Below are 18,333 nucleotides of genomic sequence, written 5' to 3' on the forward strand. Positions count from 1 at the left end.
TTAAGTACTGTAATAGACCCTGCTAATACTATTAACCTGGATTAATTAACTATTTCATTGCTTTTGAGTGCAAGACACGCTTGGAGTGCAAGCGTGTCTGCAAAGTGCAGGAAGTGTGTGACAACCACGGTGCTCAAAAGCTAGAATATTTCAGCTAAGGAACAACGGCCAATTGAATGGACTATAAAAGCTCGTCTCTGACGCTTCAGGTATAGGTTATGCTTTTATGTGATGCTGCTATAACTTTCAATTTTCAGGATCAAACTAGATCCAGCAAATTGCAGGGCGATGTGAGTACTGGAGCAGAACAGAAACTACAGCTACTACTGTGGAGAAAAACTTTTGTAAGTGCGGGGTTGCTTTGCGTGCTTTTTAATATGTAACAGACTCTGCATATTTGATTACCAGAAGTTGTAGACACAAGTGAAATGTCATTCAATGAAGGTAAGCTCTCGTAACCTGGTGACTTACAGAAAGCTTCACTGGCTCAAGGGAATTTTCCTAGGGTTCTCTCTGCACTAGTGTGAACTAAAAAGAAATTTAAGTAAATATCTTACACCCTGGGACTGCTAAGGTCATTCTAAGCTGTGGGGAAGATAAGCCTGCATATTGCTGGTTCCAGCTCTCGCTGCAAAATGTTTAGCAGTCTTTCCTCCTTTTTGACAATGTTTCACGTTAATGAGGCCCTTCTATGAGTTCCAGAAACTTGGTAGTGAGGGACTTATTCTGACAACTATTAGGAGGAATAAGTGAGGAAATCAGAGCCCTGCAGTGAACATTTTCATTGTTCCACATGTAAAGTAATTTAACATAGACGGGAAAATAGCCGTATCGTGGGATCACACTTGTAGGTGTTAGGGCGGTATTTGGCAAAGTATTTGGAAAAGTGGTTATTTCATTCAGAAATGTAGCCTGAGCTCTCAATTTTTTTCAGCTTTCTAATGTATATTCCTGCAAGACTTCTTGAAATACCAGTAAAAATAAACTGTAGAGATGCCCTCAATGCTGATCAGTCAACAAAACGTGGCAGGGAGACTACTTCTAAGTATGCTTTTGGTAGCGCTGGAATTCAAATCTGATGTGGTTTTGAGCTGAGACCCGCAGGTTTTCATTTTAACTTTCTTTCCATTTTCCCTCAGCCCCCTGTTCCATTGTGTGTAACACTCCTCTTCTGTGGTGAAACTGCAAGCCGTCAAGTACAGTCCCTTCTTTCCTTCCTCCCCCAAAAATGCCTTTCTGTAAAGCTGTGTTTTATTTAGGGTAGGTTGAAGCCTCGGGTGCTGGAGTCTGCACTGGTACTGACCAAGACTTCATACCCCAGTGTCCCAGTTCTACCTGGGGTTTCTCTGATGTGTGGGGCAGCTCTTGGGATGAGAACGTGTTAATGCTTTTACGTATTCAAGGTGTTACCTTCTTTGGAGGTGTGATTTGTCTTTTAAACAGATTCCCTTCTTTCCCCCCCACTTTTCTCTTTCCTTTTCCTGTCAATAGTTTCACCTTCTGCTCTGCAAACTGCTTTCTGAGGAGCACATGATACCAGATGGATTGCTGTCATTTTCACACTCCCAAGCGGCTGCGGCTCCCTTCAGGTCTGTACGTGAAATGTTACGCTGCCTTCAGTAAAGTTACTAACTTACAACATGTTTTAAAATCAGCCTGAGTCTCTACTAGAGCAATAGTTGGAACCATGTTTTATCATTTGATGCTTAAATACTTCCCAGTCTGGTCGGATGGACAGGTGGACTGGCTCCAAACTCTAGCATGAAAGAAGTATGAAAAATATTTTCCTTAGAGAAGAGGGAATTCTTTGTAGCAACGTTCTAAAAGGAACATGAATTTTCCAACTGTCCACTAAGTGTTGCTACAGTCACGATCTTATTTTTTATTTTTGCACAAAGAGGTGAACAGTCTTTTGCAGAGCTGAGTGGCAACAGAACTTCAAATTTAGATCTGAATAGAGATGGGAGTTTCACAGGCATGTTTGTTAAATAAAAAGTTGATGTGAGGAGCTTGCTTTATTTCCTTTCATTTAAACTCTAAACCTTTGCTTGAGTAGGTAGCGAAGTTTGCAGCACAGTTCTTCAGTTGTACAAAACTAAACTGTGGCACATGTGAACCCATCACTTTGGCATCTTGAAGTCAAAAAGGCTGGTTTGTTTCTTTGAATTTCTAACCTGGCTTCCAGCAACTCCTTGCCGGCTTCTGATTTCTTTCCCCTCCTAGGATAAAATCCTAATCCACTGCAAGGAAAGGAGCTTCGTTAGTAACTTCGGTCACCTGAAGAACCAGATCAGCCGCCTGCTGCTGCTGCTGCTTCCTGGTTCCACCCTGAGTTTTTAGTGTTCCCCAGCAGCCTCGGATCCTGCATGCTCTCAGGTAGTCAAGGTCTTGACTCTTCTTCCTCTGTCTAAGAACCGATCAAAAAGACTTAGAAATTAATGTGCATTAGTATGCTGCACCTTTAAAACCTTGGACTGTGATTTTTTTCCTTTCACTGTCCCACATGAATTCTTAACTAGGAATCACCCAAACGTGCTCTTAAGTGTTGTCTTCCTGCTCCCTGCCCCTGCAGATGGAGAGCATAACGTTTAAGACATACGTTCACTTAGGGCCAAATCCTGAGTACTTGGTAGAAATCAAAACAAATAGATGTCTCTGTAATTATTTTTTTTAATTAATTTTGTCTCCAAACTCCTAGTTCTACTAAATTTGGGAGTATGACAACGTTGTTAAATGTCTCTTCTCTGGCTATTCTATGACAAGTGGAGGAGGTGGCTGTAAACGGGAGTCCATCTCCGTCCTAGATGTATAGCCCAGGTGAGCACCCTGCAGGGATTAAGCACAGATCATACGAAAATCACACCTGAGGGTCTGAAATTTTCCCAGCACAGGAGATTGCTTCACCAGCACCAGGGGTTCAAACATTTACCATTGAAAACAACAAATTTCACATACTCCGCTGTGGATTCTGTTGAAATTGTAGCTGAAATATGATTAGTGTTTTCAGGGACAGGTAGGGTAATTGTGTCTAAAACCAATTTTCAAACACCGTTTAGAAAAGCAAACTCTCCTGTTCAGGAGCTGACAGTGCTTCAACATGAACAATGAAGCCTTTGTTCCCATTTGTCAGCGTTACCCTGTTTTTTAGCAGAGTATAGATGGTGTCTGCTTACCCAGATTAGAGCATCATTTGTCAGTCTGATCAACAGCATCCTGCTTTCCTGTATTTCCCTGTCAGCTAGCTTGGCCTTTATGAGCTTTATCTTTGTCAGCTTCCAAAGCTGCATTTCATGTATCTTGTTCAGACTCATTCAAGTAAATATTTCTCAGAATGCATTGGCCATGTTTTCATTTTTAGGTAAGCTTTGTGATGTCTAAATGCAGAAGTTGCCTTATCAAAGGTAGACCTGAATGGTCACAAATTGACACTAATCCCAGTAGGAGAAGTCTCATGCATCACCTGTATCTTCATGCTTTAAAACCATCATCACAAAAGTAGCATTTGGGTCTTATTAGTCACTGTACAACTACTAATACTTTCTCCAGGAGAATGAGTTTGATTCACAGACCCTTTATTATTTTATATAATCCTATTGTAATTGCAGAAAATCCCACTGTAAATGTAGTTACGCCAGTTCACGCTTTGGCCAGCACTTCTTGTTCAAGTCACTTTCAGCGATACTGACTGAAAACCAACACCTTACAGACATGTGGTGGCTCTCTGGTTTGGTTTGGTCGTTGCCATGCTGATCAGTCCTGCAGCAAAGAGTTTCAGTATTGCCGAATGTTTTTTCAGGGACTTCAAGTTGTGGATTTCGTGTATGTTTTCAGCATTGCTTTTTAAAAGATCCATATGTACTGGTGGCAAGCTGCCACTCTGAACGCTCCACCCTCGTGAGCCTCAAGGAAGTGGAGGGAGCTTGAGTTACTCTTACGTGTAGCATCTGGGAATTTTACTCCTGACATCACTGTAAAATAAACTGTTACAAATGTTTAACAGCATGAAAAAAATGAAAGCATGGTTGGAAAAAGGACATATTTGCTGTGTCCTATTACCTAAATGTATTTGTGGGCTAGATGTCTGGGCCTAGAAGAGAGTGAGAAAATTACTGCAGCTTATAAATTAACCAAAAATGTTGGCTGGTCTTACGGCTTTTGCAATTAAGCAAAGGTTAATTACATACATTCAGCTGGACCGCCTAGTATTTTGACTTCTGAACATACAATTGTGTACTGTAGAGGTAGCATCTCTAAGGTGAGCACAAGGAAAGAAAATGCTGGTGTGAGGAATGTGGATGTCCCATGCTAATATATCAGTCAGTAGTAGTAGGGCCATTCTAACACGACTGAAGAGAGGACAAACCCTTTTGATTTTACACTGTTGTATTATGCGGCTTCCTGGATTGCTGAACTCCATCATCTGTTTCAGCTGCAGCATCTCATCAAGGGAACACCTTCACGATGGGTTTTCCGTGTACAGCTGCAATGCTTCGTACTTCTGGCTGCCGGGCAGCACCTTCTCTGTTTAATACCTGCCTAAGCCTTTCCATCTGACTGCCCTGACTGCCCTCAGGAGCTTTGGGCTGTTCAAGATGGTCAGGTTTGAGGATGAGGCTCACTTTCCTAAGATATTTGCCTGTATGCAGGAGTGTAGAGGCGTGCGTAACCCAATCCCACCTTGTAGCTGACTCTCCTTTGAGCGGGAATCCTGGATGGACTAGATGACTTCTGTGGTCTTTTCCTCCCCGAGTTATCCTACAATCCTAAAATGTTTTGTCAGCTTTGCAGGAAGATATTTTGGCACCCACATGTTTTCCCTTCAGCTCCTCCAGGTCCTGTTGGTCCCTGCTGCTGCTCTGCAGTCAGCTCCCTTCCGCAGCCCAGAGAGCCCCTGCCTGACTGCCGGCAGGGCTCTGTCGTGCCCGTCTTGCCCTTAATGCGTTTTCACTTTCTCCCTTTCCTTCCAGAGTCACAGCGGTATTGTGGAAGTTCTGCTTATCATTCTGAATAGTACTACGTGAAACATCTCTTTTATGTGCTCTTCTATAGAAGGGTAGTTAGACTACTCTGTTTCATCTCAATGCTAATGTACACTATTTCCATCACGTGGGGAAGGGACTGTTCTGCTGCATCGTGTAAGTCACTAACTATAGGTTGAGTTTGCTCTCCTTCCAATGTTGTATCCTGGCTAATGCACAACGGGTTTTACCAGTGTAAAGGTTCCCGTATCTCTCTGTTCCTGTACAGTAGTTGTGCCTATTGCTTGCTGAACTCGGAGATCACGTTTCCTTGGTATGCAGAGCTCGAAGGTTAACTTTGGTGTTGGCACAGTTCCTTTCGCTGTTACAAAAGCTTCTAATCTCTGATAGCCAGCAGGTAGCTGCTATTAAAAACATCACCAAAAATAATTATAGGCAATGTGAGAACGGGATCCAAAACTGTTTTTCCCACGTGAAAGTAATACAAGGGGGGCCTGCGCTGCCTGCAGTACCTGTGCCTAACTTAGGCCCAGTGCTTAAGAATTACTTGTAATTCTTAAAAAGCAAACACGTAAAGAACAGGAAACAAATGCAACAAGGCAGGAAACACTTTCCCTTGATGTTGAGTACAGCATTATGCTGATATTTACCGTTTCACTGCTGTTTCACAAATACATCTGTTCTGTGTTAGAGGAGGAAGCAAGCTGGTTAAAGAAAGCACAGTTAAAGGAACACAGCCAGTATCCAAAAACTTTACACCAAGACCCACAGGAGGAAATGTCCAAACAAATGCTTGCCACCCTATGATAACCAGCTGGCGAGTAGTGTGCCTGAGAACAGGTGGAGATGGAGACCAAGGTGTGCTACTAGCATGTCGTGAGTGTAAAAGGTCAACATACACCTGAGGGTGAGAATGATCCTGATGCGATGGTTGGAATGAGTTTTATATCACAAATAACTTCTAGATCCGATGTTAATGCTGCCCTCTCCCATTGCTGTTCTTTGATTAATAGATCTTTTGAAAGCTGGAAGGGGCTCTCGTTACAGAACAGGATGCTACAGAAAACAGAGCAAGATACATACAAGTAAAAATATTTCCCTGTGCAAAGTATACCAATTAAAAAAAAAAAAAAAAAGAATTTAGTGAAATGATGTTCCCAGAATGAAGCCATGTTCTCAGGGCTGTAACGTGAGAAAGCTTTACAGAGAACGGTGTCGGGGCATTGCTAGTTTGAGCTGACTGGCGGGGTGGGAAGGTAGTTCAGCTTGTATCCGGGGTTGTATCCAGGAGGGGTCACGCTGGGCGCGTCGAGGCACCACCCAAAAGCAGAGACCAAAGTCTTTATTCCTGTCTCAGACCTCCTGCACCTCCCTGCGCACCAGCTCACGAGCTCTGGAGCCCTTAGCCTCAGATCACCGGGATGAGTAATCTGGCAGAGAGTAAAGGCTGCTTCCATGCAATAGCTTCCTTGCCAGCATGACACATTCTCTGCCTGGCTTTGTCCTGGAGATCTAGCTTGGGGCCAGGGACTCTCAGTTACTACCGCTGCTATTACACTGAGCCCTGACTTCCCTGGGCACTTCCAGAAAGCGCTCCTAGGCTTGACCTTTATTGCTAGATGTACATTCACTAGATTCAGCAGTATTGCAATGGTTACAGATGAAGTGGGGTGCTGCAAGGGGATCCATGATGTGATTATGGGGTATGTTGCTCTTTGGCTTTCATACTACAGCATAGTGTGTGTAAGGGCCCTTTTTATAGCTGTGTTCCTGCTTCAGTGTAAATACTTTATAAGTCCTGTCCCTGCAATGCTCAATATCTGGTTTGCTCAACATCCTGCTTCCACGATGACCAGTTTAAACATCAGTCATAAGACAACTTATAAATTTGTCAAAGAGACTGAGGAATATGAGGTAGCTACGGTGGTCAGTAGAAAATGCAATTTTGTGAGATCAGTTAAGAGGTGATTTAAAAAGTCCTCAACCAACTACTGCTGCTAAGCTGAGTTCTGGAAGTTGTTACTTGGTTCATATGGTTCATAAAAACCTGTTGATGGCTTGCTATGTTTGTTTTACAGAGGCGTTTTGTCGTTTTCCTCCTGGTGGCACTGTAGGATGACGCTGTGGTTGTTGGGGCCCTGTACTGCAGCTGCATCAGTTAAGATGCTGGGATTTCTTCTCGCTGACGTAACAAGTTCTGTAATGCTTTACTTGAGGACCAGTACAACATCCTTACTTCAAGTTAACCTAAATTACTGATGTGGACTTTAACTTATTTAAGGGAACTTTTGTTGGGTGATTTTCTCTTCTTAAGAAGGAAAGTTTCAACTGGCTTATCCAATGCATCAAATGCATCCAATCGAATGCATCACTGAGCATGTCCAAAAAATGTCAAAAAAGCCTGATATACAACTACTAAATTCTCAAGGATCCTGCTCAAAGAATGGTTTTCACTCACAGAAGCTCACCTGTATGCTCTAGAATATCCAGTGAGTACTGTGACTTTTGGTTGACTATATTGTACAGTTCATCCAGAACAAAAATTGAAGGTTTCTATTTTCAAACACGATGTTCCCTTCAGGCAGAGCGCAGTTCTGCCTCCAGCACCACCCTTGTCAGCATGCTTTCTGCTTATTACAGCGACTTCTGTATTTTGGCAGCCTGTGCCTCAAGTAACTTATGATCCGCACAGTTATGCAGCGTGCAGCCTCATGGAGTCCCAGTCGTAGTTCTCTGAGGGTCATTGCAATGAAAATATTAATTTTCAAACCCAGATTTTATATGTGAATCTCATTATGCTTGAATTAATTGGAAAATACAGCCTTTCTGGTCAGCAGAAATATATTTTACCTACTAATTTACAAGGTAGTTAAAACTGATAGAAGCTATGCTTTGAGAAAACATGATGCACTAGGGAGTTGCCCTGAATGAACTAAGAAGTAGCTGAAATTGCCAATTATGTCATGGCGGTAATTCAGAAGAATCACTAGCTATTTGCTTTCCATGGAAAAATCACTGCTAACTGTCCCCAGCCTCCCTCCCTTGCCCCGCTCGCCTGCGTGCTCAGCGCGCCCAGGGCAGGCCTGGGCCAGCAGGCAGCAACCAGACCACACAACCCCTGAAATCCTTCTCCGCATCGATGCTTTCCACGCTGACTGCCTCTCCCCTGCAGCCCCTCTTCCCCAGCCCTGCTACTGAAGGGGACGTACCCAGGCACACCCTGGGCCTGGGGGCTTCTTTGAATTGTTGCTCATTTATCTACTCCTCTGGCGGGTTGTTTTAAGTGTCCTGAAAGCTTTGAGCTGCTGAGAGAGGAGCACCAGCCCAAACACTTCCAGCAGCACCTGGGATTAGCTGAGTTTGCAACAATTTTAAAGCTAATCCAAAACTCTTTTGGGGGGTTTACTCACGTGTTGAACCTTGTGGTTGCCAGATTTATTCTTGTCAAAACTCTTATCTACCATTATTTTTACAATAAGGAATGGTTTTCTTTGTGTCCCAGGGTCAACTGTGCCAGATGTTGGAGAAATCCCTTTTGCCATGCCAATAAAATGCAAAAATCTCCCTTCTCCCTCCCTGTCCACATGTAGGGAGGTTACAGCTGCTGAAAGCAGAGATTGTGAGACAAGGAGGAGAGCCCACGTGTTCTGCCTTTCATCTTACAAATTGCTCTAAAATAGGTCTTGTGTACTGTTAGAAAGCCAAAAGAGAAAGTCTTTATGGATCATGTTGTAAAGCCTTACCCATTTGGTTGAATTTCTACCTATTCCTGGTTAGAAAAAAAAAGCCAAGCTTAAGTAGAATTTGGCTCAAAATCCAGGTTTCGTTTATCCCTGAAGCTCAGACCTGATTCTGTCCCTACTAAAACATGGGATAATACTCCTGGAAGTAAAGACACTTATATTTAAGACCGTCTCAAGTAAAAATCTAGTAACTAAATATAATTTATATTTCTTTGTCTAGCTACCAAGTATGATAGCTGAGATGTCTGCTTACGTTCACCTGTGCAATTTCAAAGCCTTGATCTGCTGCATACGCAGCTTCAGCAGCAGCTGCAAGAGCTCTGCAACTGGGAAGGTAAAAAGTAAGTCTGAGGAGACTAAAATGATTATAAAGGACGATTGGTAAGAAGCTGCAGGAGGAATAACAGTAGATAATGGGGATGTCAAAGATCTCAGTGCTGGACCTACAGTCTCTCATACGTCAGGAGACCTTGGAAAAGTCGCTCTACTCGCAGGTAGAGCTGGGGTGTCCCAGCCCACGCACCTGCCCATGAAGACTTTGGCCCTTTCACTGAGGGGTGGAGGAAAAGGAGTTATTTGTTTTGTTTTTAATAAAAGATCTTTTAAAAAAATTCATCAAGTTACACGTGAGAACTGGCTTTAAACTATGTGCTGTGAGCTGGATGCCTCTGCAACTTCAAGAAGGGTGTGCTGTATGTACAGATGGCACCAAAAGAGCTAAGAAAGTAGTTAAGCAAGAGAAGTGCATGAATGCTGCGATAAATCTATACTGTCCATTAAATTTTTCTTTTAAAAAAGTGGATGCTGGTCTCAGCCATGCTATCAGTAAAGTCTTTTTTTTCTTTTTTTTTTCCCCCCAAGGAATGTCTTTGACAGCCACTTCCAAATGAGGAAATGTGGTAACCAGTTTTCCGAGGACGTTTGAAACTGCAGTGCAGGAAATGTTGCATATCTTCAGTCAATTTAGGGTAACAGAGAGAAAATCTGAAGATGTAGAAGAAACGGAGGAGTGCAGACAGCAGGACAGTCAATGACCAGGCAGCGTTATTAAACAGTCTGAATGGGACCTAGGGACAGACAGCGACTGAACTGGGTTAAGGCAAAAGATGAATTCAATTTGATAGTTGTTAGCATGAGACCGGTAGAGTTTCTCAACGTGAAAAGCTGCTGCTGTGCTATGATGAGCAGATGGGGTACTATCTTCTTGTTAATTTTCTGAGTCTTTTTCTGAATTGTTAGAAGAAAGGATGACAGAAAAAGGATTCACCTTATAATGATCAGTTTACAGAAAAGCAAAGCCTCACTTATTCTCAACCATTCTTAGCTTTTATGGTCTGGTCTAGCAGAAGATTTAAGGATTTCATTATTAACTATTCTTGCCTTTAAAATTCGCCTGTGACGTAAATAAAGGGTTTGTTTGTTTGCCAATGGAAACTAATGCTTTCTGTTAGTAATGATGTTTTATGATTTTATACAACTCGAGAACAAAGCAGTGGACATTTGGCAAGAGGTGCCCTCTCCTGGTTTACTGATCCATGACACCCTTGAAGATGCAGAGCTGGGTGAGGAGACACAGGAGCCAATGCTGCCAGTCAGTGCTGATACAGATGTAGAGAAGAGTTGTCCTTTTACCTGAGACTTACATGCCTTTTCATGGTTTACTAAATATCAGAGCATACATTCAGAGTTTTCAGCCTGGGGATTCACAGAAAGACCTGAACAGAAAAGGATGCTTGTTTCAGGATAATCTGACTTGAACAGGATACAACTTTTAAAAAATCTTTAGAGCCTTCACTTTTGCTTCTTTGCTACGAAAGGTTTAGTCCACTCTACATGAAAGTGGAAAAGAAAGCAGTGACGTTCTGGATCTCACTGGTTTAACTGCATTCAGAAGGTTCTCGTATGCATGTTAAAGAGTAACTGCTTCTTTATTTTTAGCATTGTTTCGTAGCAAATGGTGTCACTCTTTGTACTTATTAAAGCTTGTCAACTTTAGCAGAAAGGTTTGCACTAAATATTATAGAAGATATTATTGCAAACCCGTAACTTACATCTTCACATTTACTCCCAAATGCATTATCCCCAGTATTTCTTAGACAAGACGTATCTCTCTGTCTGCAGATCTGGAGCTGAACACAACAGCTAATCCCATCCCTGAAGCAACTGCCGAGGCATAGAAGATTAGAACAAATTTGAAAGATCCTGCAAATTCCTTTGATGCTGTGGGTTTCCAGGAGCCGCTAAACTTAAAATATTCCTGGTAGGTGTGAAATGAAGTGGATCTTGGAACCTGTTACACTCAGAGGTTTTTTTTTTTTACAGCAGTCCAGAAGGTAATCTACAGTAGAGTTTAACTGTGCAAATTTGTTCATCTTTTCTGGGTGAAAAGATCTTTTCTCTATCTCTTCATCTGGGTATGCATCTCTATCCCTGTATTATATCTACTTATGTATCTCTCTAGTTATCTATATCCATCTATGGTTCCAACCTAAACAACCTGCTTGCCTGTATCAGTGCAATTAATCGTTCCTGCTGAAGTGTGGGATGTCACACTTACCGTTACTGACTCCTGGCTGCTGTGGGGTGAGGGTCCTCTTGGGATGGGGGACGCTGGTGAATTTTTTTTTTTCTTCAGATGATTTTTTCTTCTTTTCAGGGTCATATTTTGTGCTAATCCTTTTCTTAAAAATGTCTGCACTGCCTTTTTGCTTTAATATTTCTTACATTGCCTTTGTAATCTAACTGAAATGTATTCTGAATACTGGATTTGAGACCTAGCCTAGAAAAAAAGTCTCTCAATGCATCTTTCAAATTTGACAGTATGTTAACATTATATTTTAGTATATTTTAAGTTTTGAATCTACTGTTTCCAGCCAATTTGAAAGCATCCTTGTGTCTATCCCTCTTGCTCTTCTTTTTCCCTAAACTTTGTGTATATGCCTTTCTTGTTCTGGACATCTGTTCACTATTAAAGGTCTCCAGCGTATTGATATTCTTGGAATGATGGCACTGGCTTTACAGTAGTTTGATTCTTTCCATGATCTTTTTGTGCCACTAGTAGGCAGTTTGTTTGCTTGAAACCTTTCATTTGACCTTTTATTTTATTTGCTGCTTACATCGAGCTTTATATGTAGCTGATTTTATTTATCACAAGAGTCCATCTTGTCCTGGTTTCAGCTGAGATAGAGTTAATTTTAAAACAGTGTTGATAATACAGAGATGTTTTAGTTGTTGCTGCACTCGTCAAGGACTTTTCAGCTTCCCATGCTCTGCCAAGTGCAGAAGAAGCTGGGAGGGGGCACAGCCAGGACAGTTGATCCAAACTGCCCAAAGGGCTATTCCATACCATATGGCGTCAGGCTCAGTATATAAAGCTGGGGAAGAAGAAGGAAGGGGGGGACGTTCGGAGTGATGGCGTTTGTCTTCCCAAGTAACCATTACATGTGACGGAGCCCTGCTTTCCTGGAGATGGCTGAACACCTGCCTGCCCATGGGAAGGAGTGAATGAATTCCTTGTTTTGCTTTGCTTGGGTGTGCGGTTTTTGCTTTACCTATGAAACTGTCTTTATCTCAACCTACGAGTTTTCTCACTTTTACTCTTCTGATTCTGTCCCCCATCCCACTGGGGGGGGAGTGAGTGAGTGGCTGGGTGGTGCTCAGTTGCCAGCTGGGGCTAAACCACGACAATCTGTATCATTTGTTGTATACTTTGAAACAATTTATTTTTCTGATGCAAAAAACCCTAACAGACTTATTAAAAGTTTCAAATAAAAGTGTCAAATTTTACTTTCTGATTTTTTTTTCTGTTAAAGGAAACTAGTTCTTCATTTCACCAGCTTGACTTTTGTTCTACACCTTTGAGTCTCTTCATTTTCAGGATATCAGAGGACACATAGTACAAGGTAATGTCCTTGAGTTTTACTGTTCCATGTCACACACAAATTAATTGTGCCCTCAGTTTTTTTTTGAATAATCATCATATTAGTTCTGAGTATAATAAGAGCAGGATGTTTTTTTGGGGCTGCTTTCATTTTTTTCGTTTTCTAATTTGAAACTCACTAACAAGGCCAGATTTTTGGGAAAAAAAAAATGTAAAAACTTTTAAGCTGTACTTCAAGCACATCTTTCCATAGAATTCGGTTTGCATCCTATCATCTGCTGCAAACAAGTTCATTTTGCATCATACATGCTATCATTTTGTTACATGCGGGGGCGAATTGTGCAAGCAATTGTTTAAACATATCAAGAATTGTCCATAATGCCTGGGTAGATACTAGTCCTTTGATTACCAAGAAATAACAGTGCATGACTCTCTATCAGGTATTGCTTTCCATTTTAATCACATGCTTACCATTTCAGTTTTAACGATACATTCATATAGGATTATGGATAAAAGTAGAAAGGATATAAGTAAACATTTATATACATCTTTCAGTGCTTTTCCCTTTTTTAACTTAATAGCATATATTAGAGTGAAATAACTTTTTTTTTTTTTTAACACAGAGGCCCTGAGAAATTGAAATGTACTGACTAGCCTAAAGGACATGAAGAATCCTGTTTTTAATGTAATTCTGAATAAAAGTCCTACCTTTAGAATTGAAAAGATTATATTGATGTTAATCCAAATGTGCTTTAATGGGGGACCCCCCCCCCCTAATTACCTATAGCTGTGGTATTTACATTCCAAAGAGGTACTCTAATTAATGGAAATCTTAATTTCTGTCTCTAAATGCTGCATTAAGAGTGCTAATTCTAGGAACCACTTACTCTTGTTTAAAACTAGAGCATATTTTATTCTTCCATGAGACTGAGACCTCTGTCATTAAATGCTAAGTGTAAACACTTTTGACATTTTAATCCTAAAAATAGAATCTCCCATTGCCACATGTAGTACTAACAAGTTAATATAAATGTGGAGGGAAAAGGTATGTTCCTGCGTATGTGTATGTGTGACTGTAAGTTATTGCTATGGTGTTGCAGATAACATACATTATACAGGAATCTAGTTAATGTGAATACCATAGTGGGGAAAGCAGTAGAGCATGGTAGTAATATATTCATGTTCGCACATCGTTTTGGATTCTTCTCAGACAGTTCTTCCTCAATACACATGAACTTCCAGCTTTAAAAACTCCAAACAGCAGTCATTTCTAGAAGAAATAAGGAGTTGTTTAATTCTCCTGAAAGGTTTAGAAAAACACACGCTGCAGTTCAACAGAATTCTCCTGTACTGAAAGATGAAATAGAGTGTTTAATACAATTCATTGGGGATGAGCTATATGGCTTTTGTAAAGGAAGTTATGCACTACTGATAAGCAACCTCTCTGAAGTCCATGCCTCACTCACTAAGCATGTGGACCTAAGGCAGTTACTATAGTCTGCTGGATTTCCAAAAGGTAAGGACCCTCCCCAAAAGAAAGTTATACTGGTTTAAGAGGGACAGTCTTCTAATTTGTAAGTGGTGAAAAGAATAAAACAAAGGAAAGTGGATAAATGGTCAGTGGAGAGAAGTCACTGGAGGATGTATGCTATGGTCTGTCCTACTCAATATAGTTGTAAGTGATCTAGAGAAGCGAGGTGACAAAGTTGGTGACAATCCTGTGTTACTCTGAAGTCATAAAGAAAAGGGGTGACTGCAAGAAATTGCACAAGGATCTTGTGATATTGACTGCGTAGGCTGTGAGTGGAAAAGGAAAACTGAGTTTTGGTAAATGTGAAATAATATGCAAGGGGAAAAATGATCATAAATTCACATATTATATGATGGGTTCTCAGCTCATCCTCTAGATGAAGTCTTGGCATTATGGTCTATGACAATATCACCTCCAATCTCAGTAATGGTCAAAAAATCAAATACAATTTTAGAAACTGTAAGATAAGGAATAGAGAACAAAGTAGAAAACCTCACTGTGTCACTGTATAAATCCATGACTACCAAGTGCACTTCTGGTCCCACCATCTCAAAAAGGTTCAGACAAACATATCAAGGTTGATCAAAGGTATAAAAGATGATATAATATGTATGTATAGTATGGGAGACATTTAAATAGACTAAATCTTTTTAGCCTGGAAAAGAGGTGATTGAAGGAGGACCTGATGGAGACAACTTACTTATTCATCAATCAGTGCAGGTTTCTCGACATTCTTTTTCTGTTTCAAATCTATTGTTGGTACCATTACAACCTCCGTACCAGAACTGGCCACAAGAATTGCCATTCTTGTCATAATACCATTTCACCACGTAGTTGCGACAATCCCCTGGTTTCATGGGTTCCAAGCACCTTGGATCTGAAAGTGTATCATTAAAAGTTAGCTTGGATTCTGGGGATAAGTTACATTATCCTAGAAGTGCCTCCTTCAGTTAGAAGAGCACCCCTTTTTTTCTTTCTTGTAGTGCCTGGGAGTATACATGCCTCTCTCAAATTTGTAGCCAAATTCCATTTCTATTAATGAGTTACCTGAACAGGCCTAAACAAATGCAGGATCAGTTTGAAATGATACTGCCTAAATCCTGATGTAAGAACCAAGCTGCTATTTAAATACCTAAGCACACAATTGGTACGCGAGGGTTGTTTGTCATCTAGGTTTGAAAATCTGGCTCTCACTGTGTGTGATGTCTGTAGACTCAAGACAAGTCTACAAGACAGGGTTTGCTTGTTGGTTTTTTTGATGCAGACTTGCTACCCAATATCTGAGGACAGTATTTATTACTTACCTTTTCGGGTTGTTGCTACCTGTGGTTGCAATACAGTTAGGTGGTGATCTTCATCAGCAGTTACATTGAACAAAGGATTGACAACTGGACTCTGAGGTCTGATTTCAGATATGTCATAAAGCGGGGGAAATCTCGATTCTCTGTGAGCAGAGGTGGTTGCAGTGTGATCCTGAGCAGATGGCAGCGGCTCAGTGTATCTGGTCTGTGGTGGACTAAGCTGCAAAAGGAGTCAAAATCTTATAACTTAAAATTCTGTCTGGGCTCAGATGCTAAGAGAAAAAATTGAGAGAATTATGTAGGAAACTCTTGCCAAGCAACGTGTGAAAAAATACCATTAACAGCAGGTAGGTTCGGACCTCCTTCTAGTGATTACTTAATACGTGACTATAATTTTCTGACACGGAGAGGTGAATGAAAAGGCAAAGTAATGCTTTCAATTTAGTCACTAAGCTGAATTAATTCCATTGAAGCAAAATTTCAATCACCACGTAGTCTGTAATATAAATAAAACAAAAAATGGAAGGAACTCTGGGGCAAATCAGTGCTTCTTAACATCTAGTACACTCACTAGGAATGATCTGACATCTTCAATCTGTCAAGAAATGGAAAATGGCACGCAGGAGGAACAGGGTACTTGTTATTGATAGAAAAACACATGTACATTATGCTCCTCCAAGGATCTTTTTAGATGTGGAATCCCTTGAGTACAGCAAAAATTTCCAAAACTTGTGTTATGGGAACCGCATCCTATTAATAAGATTGCCTCATAGATGTGTCCTTGCCTCTATCAAGCCAAGTGACAAATCACCCATTTTCCTGTTTCTAGCTAACAGCCAGTTGCTAATCATTAGAATTTTAGTGTTTTACCTTGATAGAACTGTTAAGAAGCCAACCCTGCTCTTCAAATTAAGACTATTATATAAAAATTTGCCTCTCTAGTGTTTTAGTATAGTCAAGAAGATTTGCAAGTATCTTAGTATAGTATAGTACAAATGACTGCATTAATCCCACACATTGATTACCTACTGAGGACAGGAAGGAATTTGATATTATTCAATATCTTCCCATTTACAGGCCACTACTGACACATTCAGTCAGTCTAAGAAAACTCTTCAGAGGCACTGGGACTCTGAAAATTGAAGTCTAGGTGAAATGTAAATGTGCAGACAATTCATCCAGTCCTTTGCATATTGCATTTCTTCTCCAGGTCTACAAAAAGGCTGTGTTTATTTCTGATAGTAATTCAACAGTTTTGAAGATTTAACTATAATCATGGCCAGCAAGAACCAAGTGTGTGAGCAACTAATCACTTAGCACTAAACCTACCTGTGATCCTTATCACACGTTTTATAAAGTCAGCATCTATAAATCCCGGTTTACATTTATTTTTCTTAATGATACGGAATGTCAAAATTGACCCTCAGTGTCACACAGATGTGTCTGGAGGTAACACAAGCCCCAAACCTAAATCAATCACACTTACTGAGGGAGCTCTTATTCAAAGAAATTAAACTGAATTTTGAAAGTGAACTATTTAATTATGAATGATATTACATAAACAATAATCCAAATGATTAATATTGGCTAATCCATTGACTCCTCACAGTAAGTCAGTAATATTTAATTAGCTCCAATCTGTATTCAATTCACTTAATATTTAAATACCAGTATCATGGTCCACTATACCTACTGCATGCAGCTACAGAGGTTTATACATCAAATATTTCAATAGTTTATTCAACAGATTACAGGGGCAAGGAACGCTCAATTTTTATCATTGGCTATTTTTAGGCAAAGCAATAAGAACACCCTAGAGAGTTAGTGCTGATATACTGTAAAGGTGACAAATACCCTACTCTGATACTAAGACAGTGGCTGAAAAATACCAAAGACCTAATAAGGGAACTAAGGTGATACACACCTGCAGAAAATATTTATCTATTGCATTAAAACTCCACCTGTCCTTTCTATCTGTGCAGCAGCGCTGTGTTGGAGGGCAGAACCCCAATGCAGGGCAGGAGGAATTTAAAGCTGGAGAATGAAGAATAACATGAATGAGGAGTCCTAGAAGTACAGCCCAATGTGGAAAGCAAAACAATACTGAAGGCTTAATAACACCTCGAAAGTGTGTGACCACGACAAGAAGCATTGTACTAACAATCAGCTTGCACATAAATAAATGCCTTATACACTATGTATCTGCCTCAACAGAGATGTATCTGTAAGATTTCTAACTCATTTTGAAGATGAATAAGAACTACAAAAATATGAGGACCGTTGGCATTTATTGCAACCAAGAAACAGTATTGCCCTCTTTCTTCTGTAAGCTTCTGTTCCCAACAAGTAAGTTCACTCTAACTTTAAAAGTTTTCTCCAAATCTTTTGGTCTAGCCAAAGGACACATTACTCGCAAATTAAAAGACTGGTGAATGGTGAAATAAAGAGTATTTGAATTCAAATGAAGACACGCATCTTTTAAAAACATTTGATAACTGTTACTTCTTTACTTACTGGGTAACTGATTCCTTCTGTAGGGAGCGTATAAATCTCTGAAGTAGTCATTTTAGGTAAGTGGCTAGTAGTAGCTTCGCTAGCAATTTCAGATTCCGGACTTGGAGATGGAGATAAAACATTATCTTTTCTGGTGTTGATTTCAGACACATTCTCACAGATTTTTGTGATCAGTTTATTTTCAAGAGCTGAAAAGATTAACAAAATGATGAAATTTATTAAGGGTAATCAAGAAAGGTCATAATGATTCACCACAAGCTTTTAGTGCAGTATTAACCCTAAATCTTTAATGATAGTGTCTTGTGAAAGACTTGTCTTCTAAAGTTATGTCAAAATGCAAATGAGAAGTAATAAACTAACACACTCTCTGAATTATTTGATTTTA

General features: G+C 40.3%; 1 protein-coding gene and 1 long non-coding RNA gene across 5 annotated transcripts in view; one reads left to right on the forward strand and one right to left on the reverse strand.

The window, feature by feature from the left end:
* Positions 1-6,840: 6,840 nt before the first annotated feature.
* Positions 6,841-18,051, forward strand: LOC142405447 (uncharacterized). Of its 4 annotated transcripts, none has more exons than XR_012774180.1 (6): positions 6,841-7,468; positions 8,943-9,063; positions 9,584-9,690; positions 10,809-10,982; positions 12,535-12,624; positions 17,417-18,051. It is a non-coding gene; the product is annotated as an uncharacterized LOC142405447 (long non-coding RNA). The 4 variants fall into 4 exon arrangements; XR_012774181.1 differs by having other exon boundaries at positions 8,943-9,056; XR_012774178.1 differs by lacking the exon at positions 9,584-9,690.
* COL28A1 (collagen type XXVIII alpha 1 chain) overlaps positions 12,875-18,333 on the reverse strand; it is a 68,557-nt gene continuing 63,098 nt past the window's right edge. The window contains exons 32-35 of the mRNA XM_075492869.1: positions 17,949-18,136; positions 15,438-15,654; positions 14,834-15,010; positions 12,875-13,872 (exon numbers count right to left, since the gene is read on the reverse strand). Of these exons, the coding sequence (XP_075348984.1) occupies positions 14,841-15,010; positions 15,438-15,654; positions 17,949-18,136 (575 nt within the window). The 3' untranslated portion in view covers positions 12,875-13,872; positions 14,834-14,840. The remainder of the gene's footprint in view (positions 13,873-14,833; positions 15,011-15,437; positions 15,655-17,948; positions 18,137-18,333) is intronic.

Source organism: Mycteria americana, chromosome 2, assembly GCF_035582795.1.
Source record: "Mycteria americana isolate JAX WOST 10 ecotype Jacksonville Zoo and Gardens chromosome 2, USCA_MyAme_1.0, whole genome shotgun sequence".
NCBI lineage: Eukaryota > Metazoa > Chordata > Aves > Ciconiiformes > Ciconiidae > Mycteria > Mycteria americana.